The 18012-nt window shown below is 41.9% G+C and overlaps 1 protein-coding gene across 1 annotated transcript in view; it reads left to right on the plus strand.

Moving 5' to 3' along the window:
• Nucleotides 1-16553: 16553 nt before the first annotated feature.
• LOC139310180 (laminin subunit beta-1-like) overlaps nt 16554-18012 on the plus strand; it is a 115443-nt gene continuing 113984 nt past the window's right edge. The window contains exons 1-2 of the mRNA XM_070934343.1: nt 16554-16687; nt 17902-17999. Coding sequence (XP_070790444.1) covers nt 16554-16687; nt 17902-17999 — 232 coding nt within the window. The remainder of the gene's footprint in view (nt 16688-17901; nt 18000-18012) is intronic.

Consider the following 18012-nt stretch of genomic DNA (forward strand, 5'->3'; position numbering starts at 1 on the left):
GTTTAAATAAATTGTAAACACTTGCGTTGCTTGAAGGCAATTGGGCTTTACCATTTAGGTTAGCCCAAACCAATAACCATGTTCCAACTTTTGCAAACTTAAGCTAATGGATTTTGGAAGTAGAAATCGGGCGTGCGCCATCGCAAACAGCAGCTGGCGATGGCGAGTGGTAATGTTTTTAAGCATTAAAGCCCTGAAAATTTCTCCCTCAAGTGCTAGTTTTCTGTATGCATGGGAATTTTGTTGCAGAGATGTATTCAGAAATTCTACCATTACATAAAGTATGTAGAAAACCAGCCCTCTAGTAATGTAACAAGTACATTTCTAACCCCCCCCCCAAAGACAATACTTGTTCTGTACCACTTTGAACGAGACTACCATGCTGCTTTCCATCACGTAGGAATTCATGAACGGAAAATCTTTACTTGGCAGACCTCCCATCAGTAGTCTGTTTTGGGGAACAAACCTTAATTGGATCAACCCATCACTCGGGTGGGCTTCAAAAATTTTATCAAGAGGTACTCTGCCTGGTTGCTGGGTGGGCGTGGCCATGGTGGGCGTGGCCTAGTTGGCCTCCTGCACCATGGTGGGGGGGACGTTTTTGCCCTAACCAGGCTCCAGAGGCTTTCCTCGAGCCTCCAGGAGGGTGAAAATGGCCTCCTCTGGAGGCCAGAAACGGAAAAGGCCCGTTTCTGGCCTTCCCAAACTTCCAGTAGGCCCATTTTTCCCCTTACCTGAGCCTCTACGTGCACCCTGCACTTACCTGAATCCAAAACAGGACACGTGGGGACTCCGGGGCGGGGCCAGACAGGAGTAGGATTTGGGGGTTCTCCGAACTGCACAGAATCTTAGTTAGAGGTTCTCCCGAACCCCTGCGAACCCCCAGCAGCCCACCCCTGCCATCACTGGGTTTCTGAAGGTTCCCTCAAACAGTGATAGATACACTGCTTCATTGAGGATATCTGGTTAATTTGTTGAGTTTCAAAGCTTCATAAGATTGGGGGAGGGGGGGGAACCTCCTCTGAGCCCTCTGTAGATGTTTTGATGGCAGGCTCTACATGCTGTCATCAAATGTTCTACCAGGCTACTTTGAAAAGCTATTCTCAGCTGAGCCATTGTTGAGACAATCTTTGCTTACATGGCAGAGAATCTTTAATTAGCTATCTGGCCTTCTTCTGCACGTTTACTCTCCCTTGTTTGTGCTTAAGAAAAAACGGCGAGGAGAAACCTCAGTCTCTTCTGCTTGGGTCTCTACAGCCCTGACTGGATTCCAGGTGTCATTCCCAGATTTTTCTAGAATTAATTCTTTCTGAATTATAAGAGCCTAGCTTTCTCTTTGGGGTATTCATTACCCCAGAGGTCTTCAAACATGGCAGCTTTAAGACTTGCGGACTTCAACTCCCAGAATTCTCCAGCCAGCATAGAGTTGAAGTCCACAAGTCTTAAAGCTGCCATGTTTGAAGATCTCTGCATTATCCAAATACAGCAGCTACAGCTCTCCCTGTCCCCCCACATGCCATTTTTTAAAGATCTTTCCATGCTACCCTTTAAACTTCCTTTGCTTCCTCCTCATGCACATACAAAATATCGGAAAACACAGAGATATATTGGCATATCATCAGGGTGAAAAAGAGAAAGGCTGGTTTTTTTTTTTCTATGTAGCATAGCTCTCAAAAAAAAAAAAACCTTGGAATTACCAGTAGATTGTATCCATTTTTACACTAATATTAGAGCTGACAATAGTTTTTACCAACCTTCCTCCCTTCCTTCCTCCCTCCCTCCCCAGTACTCTAAAATATTTTTGTCACTTTTTTGCAGGGGTTCCTGTAGAATTTTTACTTGTGTCACAAAACTGTACGCCTGTGATTTATGTGGTTGGTTTTCGTGCCCGATATGACCAATAGGTGCTAATGTCTCTCCTGCCAATATTTCTGAACTGCCTTTGACAAGAAGTCAGACTGCTTTAAACTCAAGTATTGTCAATACTCGCTTGCTGCTAAGCTGCCCGGCGACACACTGTAAAATGTTTTTGTTATTTCTTAAGATTACAGGCAATGGGGATCCCAAATACTATCGTTGCATTTGCAATGGAGATTGTAGGCGGGGTGGGGGGGGGACTTGTCTTAGTCTCTGCATTTGCAAAAAGATACCCTTTCAAACCACTGGAAGAAATAAGAAATAAAGAGCCTTAGAAAATAAGCACTTTGGCTTCTGAGGTGAAAGTATGCGGCAAAAGCCTTTTAGAGGAATGCTCCACCCTCAAGAAAAAAGGTGATATAGCAATGCAGGTAAATAACCTTTTATAGACCAACTGTTGGTTCTCTTCACTTTCATGTTGCCAGCTGGAGAATCTGCACCGGGGAATTGCTCTGTCTACGGTATGTCTGAAGTCAAGCTCTAATAGCCTGGCATTCATGGGTCGATGTGAGACTTGAAGTGTTGATCCAACTGCGTGAATGATAGATGCCTTGACTTTTATTGAAGCAAGAATCCATACCTGTCCTGAACTTCTCAGTCTATCTGGGGGCTTTTGAAATCCCAGGAGATGAGAAATTGTTCTGGGTTCTTGCAGAGAAGATCTTTTCTTTCCCTATCAACCCGTACATGTGGAAAAGATTGGAGCGACACAACACATTGATTCAAGATTGAGGCATCTAGACCAGGGGTGTCAAACTCAAGGCCGCAGGGTACTTAGATCTGGCCTGTGGGGCTGCCCTGGAAACAGTGAAGGACCGGCCCGCGGTGCTTCTGCTAGCAAAAACGGGCTCCTGAGCTCTGTTTTTGGCTACCACAGCCTCCTGCAACCCTCTGCCCATGAAAACGGAGCGCGTGGCCCTCCTGAGCTCCATTTTCACTGGCAGAGGGTTGCAGGAGGCCATGGCAGCCAAAAACAGAGCTCAGGAGCCCGTTTTTGCTGGCAGAGGGCTCGGGCCACCACAGGCGCCCCCAACACGAGTGACGTGCTGGCCATGCCCCCCCCCCCCGCCCCTTGAGGTCAAACACAACCCTGATGTGGCCCTCAATGAAATTGACTTTGACACCCCTGATCTAGATTATATTCACTGTAGGCATTGTTATTTGGCTGTTAGCATCAAGGGTTATAGTCATTAGAAATCCCAGAAGGTCATTGGCTTTTGTCAGTCCAACGATGGTTACCAGGGGCTAATGTAATTCATTGGAGACAGTGTATTTTATGTGTGTGTTTTTCTTTGTTTCTAGCAATTGGTTTAACAGGGAATGAAATTGTGCAATTGCTCGCTTGATTCCTAGAATTGTCTCTTTCTGGGTGAAGTATGATAAGCCTTGACTGGTGGAGGGAAGGTCATTTCGATTAACAACGTTCTCCGTTTTTATTTCTCAATATTGATCTGGAAAGATAATAATAGCACAAGGCAAAAAAACAACCACCACAACCCCAAAACCCTGAACCGCAGAGCAAGGGTGACTCTGAAAAAGTATATTTTGAACTGTGGTTAGGCATCCTGAACCCAGAAGATGCTGGCATCACAGCAGCTAAACTTATAAAGAAAAATCTAAAGCTAAAACGTAAGGCGGTTTTTGTGCCTTCACGGTTTTCACACCTTTTTATGCAGCTGTTTTGCAGTTGATGGTCAAGCAGGCCGTACAGTTAGCGGAATTGGGTTATCAAAGCGAGTTGTGCGGTGTTTTGAATTGGAAGATTGGCTTTAGATCTTCGGGCCCTTCAGCTGAAATGGAGGTGAAAGTTATGACACCTTAGTCCGCTGGCAGCTTTAGCAGCAACTTAATTTAAGGCAGAGGCTGTCTTTTGCCTTGTCTTCTTGTGCTTTAACATTATTTCCATTTTTCTACAAGAATTTTATAAGAGAGAAAGTGTTTTGTGTTAAATGCTGACTGCACAGTGCCAAATGTTTAAAGACCAGCTGGAATAAGGGAAATGACTTTTCAGATAGGTACACAGCCTCTGCCAATCACTTCCCGGAGATATTTGGAAGGATCACCCTAAAGCAGTCAGCATTTCTGCCTGATTATTGCTTCATTTATCCTTATTTTCTGACATTTGTTCTTCAAACAGATCTTTTTCTGCCTTGTGTCCTTCTGCAGCCATTCCTTTGCACCCCTCGTGGATTCAGTCTCCAGCATTCTAAAAAGATCTTGGGATGAGGGGGGGAAAAAAGAAAGAAATGTTTTGTTTGAGACTTCAGAGACCCACTCCTGCAACAGACAGTACTGATATAAATAGATCAGCAGTGCAACTGGTTATAAAGCTACTTCATCTGTTTGTAAACATCTGATATGGCTAGTTGAATTCAATTTTTGGATCCTGATCAGTCATTAATACCGACCATAGGACTTCCTTTTTGCTAATCTGTACCAAATTAAAAAAAAAAGGAATTCCTTGGGAAAGCTTTTTGAGTCATTGGACGGACTGAATATTTGCATACTATACAGGTAGTCCTTGATTCAACGACCACAATTGAGCCCAAAATTTCCTCTGCTAAGTGGGAAATTGGTTAAGTGAGTTTTGTCCCATTTTATGACTTTTCTTGCCACACAGTTTTTAAGTAATCACTGCAGTTGTAAAAGTTAGTAATATGGTGGTTAAGTGAATCTGGCTTCCCCGTTGACTTTGATGGCGAGAAGGTCACAAAAGGAGATCACATGACCCCAGGACACTGCAACCATCATAAGTAAATGTCAGTTACCAAGCACCCAAATTTTGATCACACGACCATGGGAATGTTGCAAACGTTGTATGTGAAAAATGGTCATTTTTTTTCCAGTGCCATTTTAACCTTGAACGGTCACTAAACAAATGGTTGTAAATTGAGGACTACCTGTATTTCTTAACTGAAATGCTCGACAATTTAGAGATGAGAATTAGACTCTCAAACCAAGTGCCTTGTGATAGGCAATTGTACGTGGAGATGAGATTTTAGGCTAGGCAATTTAATGCTAGAGCATCATGCTGTGGCCACTTTAGCCCTTATGTAGTAAATGTGATTTTTACATCCATAACCAGAAAACATCACAGCAGTTTCAAAGTTGATATGTTCCTTTAATGAGGAATTATACATTTTGTTGCCTCCCTGTTGTCCATTAATAGATACCTTGACATCCTTCTTGGTTTATGCTCTGTTTGCTGGTTGATAATACTCTATATAGCTTCTGCATATGATAAATGTGAAGAAGTGCTGGTTCTGTGGGGGGGAAAAAGGGGGTATCGGAAGATGTGGAAAAGGTGAGAAATAGTCACAAGATAGATGGTTGCCCTGGGCAGCCGGATGATGTGTTGGACTCTTAAATGGTTGCTATCTCCTGCCAGCATGGTAACAAGAGTTGCAGCCCAACACATCTGAGGAGTAGCAGAGGTTGAACGATAGAGATATGTGATTCCCTAATCCATCTCCCTTAATTAGCTTTTTTTTATGGCACTTTTTGAGGAGACTGTAAATTCAAGAGTTTTCTCCTGTATTGGGAAGACCTATGATTTTCAGCAGGAGCTGGGCCCTTTCCATTTAACAAGACATGTGGATGACTTGCAAGTCGGGCTTCTTTTGACTTTGCTTGAAATACATTTATTTCCCCCTGTCGCTATGGTGATTCCAGAACGAAGGCCTGCTCAGCCGCTCCTCCTGGTGGCATGTCTAGTTGGCCTATGACTGCGCAGTTGTCTTCGGGGAACAACCCAAAGACATGGGTTATTCGTCTCTTGTCATGCAGGTTAGCTTGAAAAGAATTGACAGAATCTTTGCACCTCTGCAGATTAAAAATACAAAAGTACTAAAACCCGTGCTCTTAAATCAGAACGACATGGTTGTGTCCTCCATAGTGTCTGCAGAGTTGGCTCTCTTGCATTGTCCCTTCCCCTTGTTTTTGTTCCTATCACTGTGGTCAGGGTATTGCTGCTACATCAGTGCCTGGAGAAAAAAAAGGGGGACTCTGTGAGCCCATAGCTAGACAAGCATTTGTTGAACACAAGGCACTTGAGAATCACACTGTCCTGGCTTTCCCTGCCAAACTCCATACGCTAAGCACTTTGAATTGTTTCCTTTTTGCGCCTGAAGGACACAGAAACCACAAAGGGGGTATTGGTTTCTGTAGCACACATCACCCCCTTCTCCCTTTTACCCCTTTGTGCTTTTGGTGCTGTCTTCCCTAATATAAATTACCTATCCAGCAGGTAGATGCCAGCCAGACTCCATAAGTTGATGCCGCCACCTGGCATTGCATGTGGTCCCTCTGAACCTTTCTACATTGCCAAGCACAAACCTGGTCTCTTTACATGGAAGCTAGCTTTTGCCATGGATGTCCTCTTCCATTTTGAACTTCATGGTCATCCAGCGTTTGTACAATATACCGTGTTTCCCCGAAAATAAGACCCTTTCTTATATTTTTTCGAACCCTGAAATAAGCGCTTGGCCTTATTGCCATGCACTCAAAAGCCCAATTGGGCTTATTATCAGGGGATGTCTTATTTTGGGGCGAACAGGGTACTGCATAAATTTTGGCACAACATTATATCATATTTTCTCTGGCCATTGATTAACTTGGATTCTTAAAAACATTGGTACTTCTATTGAACCACCATTTGATACTTGGTGGAAAGAGGATATGTGGAGTGTTCTAATCCCTTTTTGGTATTAACCGGTTTGAATTGGCGTCTTGGTGGCCTCACTAGAGTTTCATGTCTGTTTTTCAGTTTTATCTTGCAGGATGTTTCCCAGTGTCTCTGTTTCAGCATTATACACGCAGCCCATGTTTCCCAGTTTTAATGTTTGTATGTTATGGGCAGCCTTGGGCGGTGCAATTACGATGAAGGGAAGCAAAATCGGATTGTCTTTATATTTTAACGAAGTGGATTCCCCCTCCCCCCCATCTTTGGTTTTGAAATTGTAGCAGATGATCCCACTCTGCCATTTCTTCTACAGTAAAAATGGTGCTTCAAAACATACTCTGCTGTCTCTTTTGTCTTTCGTGTTCTTTCTCTTCTGGGAACATAGCGGGAGCTGAACCAGAAACAATGTGAGAATGATTGCTTCAGGTCAGAAATGCTAGTTTTATGCATGGGAAGCCAGGTAGCCATGTTTTGGCTAATACTTTCAGTTGTTTCATTCACACCTCATGTTTTCAGCTTCCAATGCTCCCGTTTGAGAGCCGTTCAAGCCTGTGGGGATCTCCAAAGCACATCGCCGCCTCCGCACGCCCCATTTTTGGCCTCTGCACGTCACATTTTTGGGCGGCGATTGGCAGCAATGTGCTTTGGCAATCCCTGCTGCCTTCAACGCCTCTCAAGTGGAGTGTTCAGAAGCCGAAAATGCAAGGCAACCTGTAACTGCAGCTGCCTTGTCTTACTGCTTCTGTGCTTCGCCTGCTTTACTCACTGGAGCTCCCTCCGACGATCAGCTGTGCTTTTGAAGCTGCTTATCAGTCCCAATGAGTGTGCGCTCACAACCAGCAAACTAATGTGCTGAAGCTGACCAGGCTAACGACGCTAGCCAGATGAATACCTGGTAGGCAGAGGCAGGATTGTTTTCCCCTATTTTCCTCCCCAAAAACTAAGATCCATTTTATACTCCGGAGTGTTTTATACTCCTAAAAATACAGTAATACTTGAGAGAGTGTTTTGCTTCATTGGATATTTCCTTATTCTGAATCAAGCATTGATGGCCTTCAGATTAGGTTGGATTGTAACTTTTAACATCTACAGACAGGGTGACCAATGACCACACTAACTGGGGACATGGGAGAGCTCCGGTTCCATGCGTCTGAGGATGATCAGCCTGGGAAAACATGGCATGGAGTGCACCAGTTTACTGGGGACAACAGCCGTATTGTGATGTAAACTTCTCTACACCCGTGGAAAAAAGGAAATCTAGTTCCTCTGCCTGCTGTTCTCAGAATTACTGAAGCGATTGAGTTCTCCCATCACATCAAGGTGGTAATCCCTGGGGAGGTGGGGTGGGGGACACTTTAATAGTCTTCATAATTAAATTTATGGGCATTTAATTCAACTTGCTAAAGACATTTACATTTGAGAAGAAAACCATCTTCACACTCTACATTCCACTAGAGAAACTACTTAGAATGTCTACGGAACCCATCAAGGAGAAGGTTTAAAAAAAAAACAAATCTAGCCTCTGCTTGATTATTTCCTCCTTTTCTGCTTCCTTGGATATGCCACAAGGAATCTGGGAAATCTTGTAGGGGAGGGAAATTCTGTCAGTTACTTTGGTCCTCCACCAGGTGACCTCCTAACTCCTGCTCTACAAAAGTCTTGGAACAGCTTTCCTTTCTGTTTCACCATTATTTTGGATTACTGTATGATTGCCGTCTTTTTCTCAGCTTATCAGAATCCTTGTGGTATTTTAGGCATCTGTAAACTCACAAAACTCTTTTGTCCTCTCATGGCTGACTTCTGACCAGATTGTTTTGGGTCGGCATCGGAGTGCTGAAATTATACGCATCCTTAATGTTACAGATCACAAGAAGATGGGAAATGGCCTTATGCCAGAGCCCACTCTTTGTCCATCTGGTCCATCTCTGGTCTGGAAACAGTGAGAGTTTTTCTCATTGTCTCTGTGAGCTTTTTTATTGGAGATGTCAGCACCTTTGCGGGTCATCTGCCTTTGAGAAAACTGCATACTTTTGGAGTTCCACTTTGCATTCATGAAGCACAATACATCCAATTCAAACCTTTCAACTCAAGTAAGCAATTGACCACATGGGAAAAAATAGCCATGGAAATCCTAAGGAGAATGTCAGCAGGCAGATGGATTTTTTTCATGGAAATTCACTACTTGAATATTGATGGGAAAAAATGCTTCGGAAGATTTTGTATTGGACATATCCTTAGATACAATCTAGAAATGGGAATGGATGAGTTTTAACGCCACTTTTTGACGCTCAAAAGTTTCAGCAAATATTAGGTATCATCCTATAGGTAGAAATGAATTCCAGAGTTCACAAGAATTCCAAAGACTACAGATAAATATGAGAAGAAGAAGGGGAGGGAGGAGGAGGAAGAAGAAGAGAAAGAAGAGGAAGAAGGAAAAGGAGAAGAAGAAGATTTTTAGTAAATCCTGAAGTTCAAGAGCAAGCTCTATATATAGAAAAAAAATGTTAAACACATGGGATGAGTTTTTCTTTGGATTCTTAAACAAACTGATCTATTCCCATCTGTCCTGCATTTTTCAGACAGTCTGTTTCACTATAATATTTTTGTCACAAATGTTTTTCTTCTACTATCATCCACCCTGCAAGAAATTTCTGTAGAAGTTTAGTCATCCAAATCTAAATATCATTTCAGACCATTTCATGATCTACTGCCACTTGGATGTCTATCTCAGATACCAGAACAAGGAGTCTGGAATTATTGAAAAAAATGACATGAACACACCTATCCCAGGCAATTTCTAAATGAAAAAGTCCATTTTGGGTTATAATGGTTTTTTCCCCCTGTACTATGATTAGTCTAGTCAAAGGAGCAGACTCTTGTGGCAATCATAAATTCTGCTATATTTTTTTTTATATTTTTGGTCTAATTTTTAATATATTTCAAAAACCAGTACAGATGGCAGATCTTATGATTTAAATATTTTGTTCCATTGGTCCAAAGCTACTGTAGGAAGTTAGCACCCACCCCTCTCCTAGGAGAATGGAATATTCTAGGAAATATTAAAAAGGCAGAATATTCTATTTCCCTGGATGAGAAACGGAGAAACATGTTTTTTAGACAGGAAGCAGACTCACTCTTAATAGCCCCCACCCTCCTCAATAGCCCACAGCAGATGTCAGCACTCAAGAGATAAAGAGATAGCTAGGTCTATTCATAAGCAAATGCCCTCAGCCAAGATCCAACAAAGATAGGATTAGCCCTCTACCCATCTAGCAACAGAACTCACCACATGGCACCTGGGGAGATTGCATCACCCAGCAAGGCTCAACCAAGCCTGGAACTCAAAAGACAACCTACAAAGTTACCCTTGCATGGCCCCATGGGAGTCTGACAACCAGTCAGAATACAAGCTCAAATTCAAAGCCGAATAGAGGGTATAAACCTCTCTCTCTCTGTCTCTCTCACCCATGTGCCTTTTTGCCCAGGATTTCAAACCATGTGATCCTGTCCACCATTAAAAACCATCTTTCCAAACAGCCACCATGTTTCTAGTGTCTTTCTCCCTACTTGGAACTGAACCCAGATGGACATTTCTTCTAACACTACAACTCAAGATAGTTTTTTGGGGGGGAGGGGGAACAATTGTTATAGTTACTGAGCAGCAAGTCATAAAGCATATCTTTATCTGATTCTGACTACTTTCCTTTCTTGTCTAAATCACGGAGTTTTAACATTTTATATACAGTAAAGCCGTAATTCTCCAGAATGCCAAGTTTAACAGATTTTGAAAACAGGACAAATTTTACCTCAGCTTCTACTCCAACAAAGTTTGTCACTTCCAAAGCAAACTCCACTACTAATATTCCTTGATTCAATTAATTTAATTCCACAGAAGAATGTTAGTTGCATTAATATTTCCTGGAGATCCTTTTCCTTTAAAAGTAGTATTAAATGGAGGGTTTAGGGAATATGCAGCATCTATTGCCCTATTTCTTAACTGTTCTTATTTGCTTTACAGGTAGTGTTTGACTTACAAGTTTGTTTAATGACCGTTGGAAGTTACAAGGGCACTAATTTTTTTTTTCACACGACTGCAGCATCCCCATGATCATGTGACCAAAATTCAGATGCTTGTCAAGTGGCTCATATTTATGACGGTTGCAGTGTCCCGGAGTCATGTGATCCCCTTTTACGACCTTCTGATAAGCAAAGAAAATGGAGAAGCCAGATTCACTTAACAACCATGTTATTAAAGTTAACAACTGTAGTGATTCACTTACAGAAGTTGATGGAATTGGCAGAGATGGCTAAATTGCCCAAAGAAAAAAATATAAGTACTTTTGTTGCTACATGGAAACCGCTTCTGGACTTTGTGCTTGAGGTGGGAAAAAATGAAACTTTGATTTTGGGTTTTACTGATTACATTGATTATTTGTTATAGAAATGGCTACTTTATATTATTATGGAAAAGTAAAAAGCTGAAGTTCGACATTAATGCTTTATTCTACTACTGCAACGGAGTGAGTAGGAAGTCAACTTTTTTTTTCTTCCTCCCCTCCCCTCCTCATTTCTCTTTCCCCTTTTCCTCCCCACTGTGTCTTACTATTTGCTTTTGTATTTTTGTATTTTATTCTATAATCTAATAAAATGTTTCAATCCTGGAAAAAAAAACTGTAGTGATTCACTTAACAACTGTGGCAGGAAAGGTCGTAAAACGGGGTAGAGCTCAGTTAACAATTGTCTCAGCAACATAAATTATGGGATCAGTTGTGGTCATAGGTCAAGGACTATCTGTACTTTATCTGAGCCAGACCCAATTCTGCTTAAGAATTACCATAATAATAGTTGGGCTCCAAGATAGGCTCATGGTCAAGAGTGATATATTCCCGCTCACCCCGCTCCAAAGAAATTCAAAGTGCAAGTGCAAAGAAAAAACTGGAAAACGAAAAATTACATTCTCTCCTTTATTTGGAACACAGTTTTATGAATGGATGGGTGAATGAAAATGAATGAATGAATGACTTTATTACAGCCATGGACCTCGGCATAACAAAACTACAATCGCTGAAGATTACTAACCATCAATAGGTGGCATTTACACAATGGAATGTTTAAGGAAAGGAAATGATCTTTAAAACAGATAAATAAATAAAGCACCTCAGAGTGCCTTGGAAATTTAAACAAAAGGCAGGGTGATAATAAGGCAGATAGCCTGCAAGAGCGGAGAATAAAGAGTATTCTTATCATTTCCAGAGTTTGAGATGTGCAGGAGACTAAAGCAATGTGTTGTAATACAGCTTCCCTCCTCTTTAGACAACATGGCCATTGGCTGGGAATTCTAGGTAGTTTAGTCCAACACATCTAAATGATATCCAGTTAAAGGATGCTATTCTTGGCTGTTAATTATTTATTTATTTATTTATTTATTTATTTATTTATTTATTTATTTATTATTATTATGCAATCACCATTTCAAATAAAGTTGTATTCATGCATCTTTATATGCTTTGGGTAGAAATGTCCATTATTAGTTAGTTAGTTAGTTAGTTTATATCCCACCTTTGTTATTTTTATAAATGACTCAAGGTGGTAAACATGCAGTGGACTGCCTTTTGGGAGGCTTTTGGTGACATTCCCACCCTTAATAAATCCCGCCCCCAAAGCACAATCTTGTTTCTTTCTGGGATGATACAGCCTTCAAGAATCACTTCATAATGCCCTCTCATTCAGGGATTTCCAACATTCACAACTTTTAAGACTTGTGGACTCCTACTTTACTCACAACCACATGAGGTGGGTTAGTCAGAGAGAAAGTGACTGGCCCAAAGTAACCCAGCCAGCCTTCTTGTCTAAGGCGGGACAAAAACTCACAGTCTGGTGATTGGCCTTAAATCACCCAATCAGCTTTTGTGCCTAAGGCAGGATTAGAACTCACCATCTCCTGACTTGTAATCTGGTCCTTCATCAATAGACCAAACTGGCATGTTGTTGAATATGTGCCTAAAACCTAAGACTACCCATAACAAGGTAACTTTTCCATGGTGATGCTTAGGAACATTTGGCCAGCACACATCACCTAAACTCCAAAACCTAAATTTTTAGTTTTAATTATAAACGAATGCTGAGATTCTGAACAAATCCACATTTTCTAATATGAATTTCTTCTTCGACTGAAAACAGCTTGGTTAGAAACGCAGTGGCTGGGTCTCCCAAGTGTCAGTCATTTGTGCTGAAACTTGGAATGAAAACATTTTTAGCTCTTGAAAAACCAGTATTTAAATAAACTACACACTTGTGCCAAAGCAAGAATATGCATGAGGGGAAAGATAAGAAATTCACGCCTTTCCCATTTAGCTCTAAAACAAAAATCAACAGTTGATTCTGAAATCACGTTGCCTCTTTTATGTCATGCAATCTAATATCCTACTATTAGTCGAAGTATTTGTATTACATTCTAACTTCTTATCTTCGAGACCGCCTTCTACCGCATAGCTCCCAGCAACCGGGAAGATCCCACAGAACTGGTCTCCTCCAGGTCCCATCAGCTAAACAATGTTGGTTGGTGGGCCCGCGGGGGAGGGCCTTCTCTGTGGCTGCTCTGGCTCTCTGGAACCAATTAACTCCTGAGGTCCGGACCGCCCCCACTCTATTGGCTTTCCAGAAAGCGGTGAAGGCCTGGCTTTTCCGGCAGGCCTGGGGCCGTTCATCTCGCTACAGCGATCTTGCGAGACCTGGCCATGGAATGGGTTTTTAATGTTTTCTTTTTAAAAAATTTTACGGGATATTGTTTGCATTATTTTTTTTGCTGTAAGCCGCCCAGAGTCCCTAGGGAGTTGGGCGGCATAGAAATGCGACAAATAAATAAATAAATAAATAAATAAATAAATAAATAAATAAATAAATAAATAAATAAATAAATAACTGTATTTAATCTACAGTTTTTATATTTTTTTCTGCATTGTTGTTTCAATGGCTATATATAAATAAGTGATTTCCCCCCTCCATGGTTTTTTTTAATACGCTTTCATGGTTTGGCCAGGCTTGTCAAGGTTTAATTAGAGATTAGATGCTATTTATTATTTGTTATATAGTCACTAAGCACATATCCAGTGTTCACATGCTGAGATTAATATCTTAAATCGTCTAGCCAAATAACAGTTAAATATATTAATAAGCCTCAAAAGTATTAGGGCAAAAATCTTGATGGTCTCAGCCACACACTAATGCAATTTTTATAATCTTGTAGCAAAAGTATGTCTCCCTAATTTGATTTACTTTTGGAGAAATCCATCAAGAACCCTTCCCAGCAGCCTTAGCTCATGCCACCGAGCTTCATTGGCAAAATAGCCACTTTTCCACACCATGAGGTTTTTTTAGACTCCCCGCTCTCACTTTAAAACATTAAGATGAAATTGAATGAAACTTCTGGAAATTCGCTTTATGAATTTAAGACGCCTAAAACAGCCACAAATTCCACTGCTGAAATTCAGCCGTTTTCCCACAAAATTTCAGCAGCACAATTTGGGGTGCATATACATCTTTTTAAAGGAATTGGGGGCTTTTGCTGCCATTCCCACCCTTAATAAACCACCTGCCCCCCCCAAAGCACAAGTTTGACCCTTCCTGGGATAATACAGCCTTTAAGAGTCACTTCATAATGCCCTCTAATTTAGGGATTTCCAATCTTTGCAACTTTAAGTCTTGTGGACGTCAGCTCCCAGAATTCCCCAGCCAAGCTGGCTGGAGAGTTCTGGGAATTGACGTCCACAAGTCTTAAAGTTTCCAACATTGGAGACCTCTGCCTAGTTGATTCTTTAATTTAATTTACTTTTAATTTAATTGGCCTTTAATTCTGAGAAAATTGCCCTCTGTTGTTGTCAGAAATATCTATAAATATCTATAGATTGAAGCTCTGCCCTTTTATGTGGACCCGTTAAAAGAGGTGGAGCTTCGATTACATTATCAGTCACCATCTTCATTTTTTTTTTAAAAAAACCCATATCTCTTGGATGTTCCTGCCTGTTGTAATGGCTGTTGAAATCACGCCTGTGCATTAGAATTAAGTCCTCATTTAATCTTTAAAAAAACGTTCATTGCAATGCAGGCAAATGTATGTGCATGTTCATATAAAAGTGAGTTCCCTGAAATTGAATTTAATAATTTCAGCATGGTCTGATAGTGGCCAAATTGTCTGCAAGATATATTCCGAAGGAAATGCTGCTTTTAATTCAAAATTATTTACTGTCTGGTAAACTGCAGCCAGATGCTACTTAAATTTGTAAATAATTCCCCTTGCATTTATTTAACTTCTCTGACAAATGAGCATATGAATTCAGCTTTAGCTTCACCTGGCCGCTGTCCAGCCTCAAGGGAATGGCTTGATGTCTGTCATAAGTCAGTGAAATTAATGATGCCATGGTGATGCCCAAACAAGAAACTTAAAGAACCTGAATGCCATGATATGACAGCAGATCAGATGCTTAATTCAGAATCCAGGAAGTTAGTTGTAGTGAAGACAGACAAACAAATAATGGGAAGGAAGAGGGAATGATTCAGAGCGGATGGAAGCTTGAAATGGGACCTTAGAAGGAAATGAATCAATAAGACTTCAAGTTCATCCCAGTCTCCTTCCTTGCTCCTTATTCTATCAAGGAAGAGAGATGGCATATTCAAATTGTATGTGGGCAATTTCAGGACAAACCAGAGATTCTCACAAGGGGCCTGACTTCAGAAGGTCTGGGAGTTGGAGTCTGCAAAGGATCCAGAAGAAGGAAGTCTCAAGCAGACCTCTGCTGGACTATCAAGAGTACCTTCATGGGTAAGTGGCATAATGCTCCCAACAATCTGGGTCATTCTTTTACCTATCTCAGAAAGATGGAAGGGCTGAGTCAACCTTGAGCCGGTCTGGATCAAACTTCAGGCTGTGGGCAGAGTTTGCCTGCAATACTGCATTTTAACCAAATTTTAACCACCAATGATAGATCTTTAAGAAGTGGCTAAAATAGAGAATATTAAAAATTCTGGAAATTTTAGGGAAAGGCCATTCTAGAACACAAGCTCTGCCACCAACAAGACACTCCTGTGAACAACCACAGCATGGCATCCTTGCCAATCTCAGCATCGGTAGCAGGGTCTCCTCTGATCACAGCGATCAGAAAGAGCTGTTATTATACTAGGGCAACCAGATTTGGGGATGCGAAGATCCAGGCAGCTCAAAAGCACAGGGCCGGTGACATTGCTATCTGGAATTTGACTTGAGGCAAGAATTGTTCCAGTGCCTTTTCCTTTAACGTGATTTAAGCCGTGCTTTTGAGCATGTATAATGGACATGTGTAAAGTGTGAGTGTGTGCTGTTGCAGAAATCACAAGACATGGCTGTATATTTAAGGCACAACACAAATGATCAGGGAACGAGGTTTTGAAACAGGCTTATCACGGCTTGGAAAATATGCCCTTACTGCTTCTGTTCCTGTGTGCACTTCTCCCTCGTTTTTCCTCTGACTTCCTATTAGTGTCATCTGCTCCCCCAAATCGTGGGATGATGCAGGTCCCATTTGTTTTACCAAATGACACCCTTTTCCTTGGTACCCAGAACAACGGGGTATAACCTTGATCTCCTACCAAACGTCTGCAAAGGTCAAGTACAGGAGGGACAGAATGATCTACTTCCACCAGTTCACTGCATGTCTATATTTTTCTTCTGTGGGCTGACAATGGAAGCCTGGAGCATTGCTTTCATCTCCTGCCAGCTGCTCATTCACCTGATTATTGATGACCAGAGAGTTGGTCCAATCAAAGTGGGCTGCTAGTGCTTTAGAATACAGAATAACAAGAACTGGAAGGGATTTTGGAGGTCATCTAGTCCAACCCCCTATTCAGGAGAACCTATACCAGGGGTGTCAAACTCGATTTCATTGAGGGCCGCATCAGGGTTGTGTTTGATGCTGGTAGGGCCATGGCCAGCTTGATGTCACTCATGTCGGGGGGGGAGGTGCCTGTGGTGCCTGAGCACTCTGAAAATGGGCTCCCGAGCTCTGTTTTCAGCCACAACAGCCTCCTGCAGCCCTCCGCCAGCAAAAACTGTTTGGGGTAATGTGGATAAAAGAAGGAATCATACAGAGTCAGAAAAATGAGCTCTAGGAGACCCTCTCTATTCACATTATTATAAAGCTACATGAACTCTAAAGGACCCTCTCTATTCACATTATTATAAAATAGAAAAGTGCTTGCTTGGAGATTATATTAAAAATCAGCTAAACCCCATAAGTGGTAATATATCTTCTGATGAGACCTAGATGTCACGGAAAGACAGCCATATGAAAAACATCTGAGTGACCTCATTGTGAATGACATAAGGACATATATGTTACAAAGAGTTACTTAATCCAATAAATTTACCCAAGGACAGCAGTAAATTTCCCATTAGCAACTACAAGCACTTAAGGAAGGTTGTCTAAGCTAAGATAATTTTATAAACTAAAATTAATGGTTTACTAATGGTTTAGTAATTAGGAAATGTGTCAATTATCATATGACAGGTGTGTGTTAGCCATATATGGAGAATGTATGATCTCAGGTTGACCATATATGAAAAATGCATGATCTCACCGAATCCTTTGTCTTAGAAATGTATAAAAACAGAGATATCACAGTTCTTTCCTTGTTCAAAGCTTCAGGTACAAATCTGGCTCTGAACCTTGCGCAATAAAACTGTCTCTGGCTGACTCAGGAATGTTGTTTGGTCCCTTCATTCTACAACAGGGGGACGGCACACGTGCTCCCCCCCAAACTCCCCTTTCACTGGTGGAGGGCTGCAGGAGGCTGTCACAGCTGAAAACAAAGTCTGGGAGGGACGTGCATGGCCCTCCCGAGCTCCATTTTCGCTTGCAGAGGCACCACAGGCCGGTCCTTCGCTGTTTCCAGGGCAGCACTGCGGGCCAGATCTAAACACCCCATGGGTCACATCCGACCCATGGGCCTTGAGTTTCACATCCTTGCCCTATAGTATATACCCCCCCAGGCCCTCCGGAGGCAGGAAACAGCCTGTTTCCCTACTCCTGGTGGGCCCAGAAGGCCCGAAAATCAGCTGGCCGGCGCGCACATGCGCCCCAGAGCTGAGCTAGGGTACCCACTGATATGGCTACGTGTGCCATAGGTTCGCCATCACGGCCCTATACCATTCCCATCAAATGGCTGTCCAATCCCTTCTTAAAAACCTCCAGTGATGGAAGACCTATCACTTTTAAGGAGCCATGTTTGCTACTGTGGTTTTCTCTCTCTCTCTTTTTTTTCTTTCTCCCTAGACTCTTGGGCTCTGAAAAAGCTTCCTATTTTTTGAATCCACCTACAACAGAGAAACCAATTAGCCTGCGAGTGAGGCGCCTGCTGGTGGCTGGTATCGGTAAGGCATTTCC

This window comes from Pituophis catenifer, unplaced genomic scaffold (assembly GCF_029215685.1).
Source record: "Pituophis catenifer annectens isolate HBS135680 unplaced genomic scaffold, rPitCat1.0.hap2 SCAF_2, whole genome shotgun sequence".
In the NCBI taxonomy this organism is placed as follows: domain Eukaryota; kingdom Metazoa; phylum Chordata; class Lepidosauria; order Squamata; family Colubridae; genus Pituophis; species Pituophis catenifer.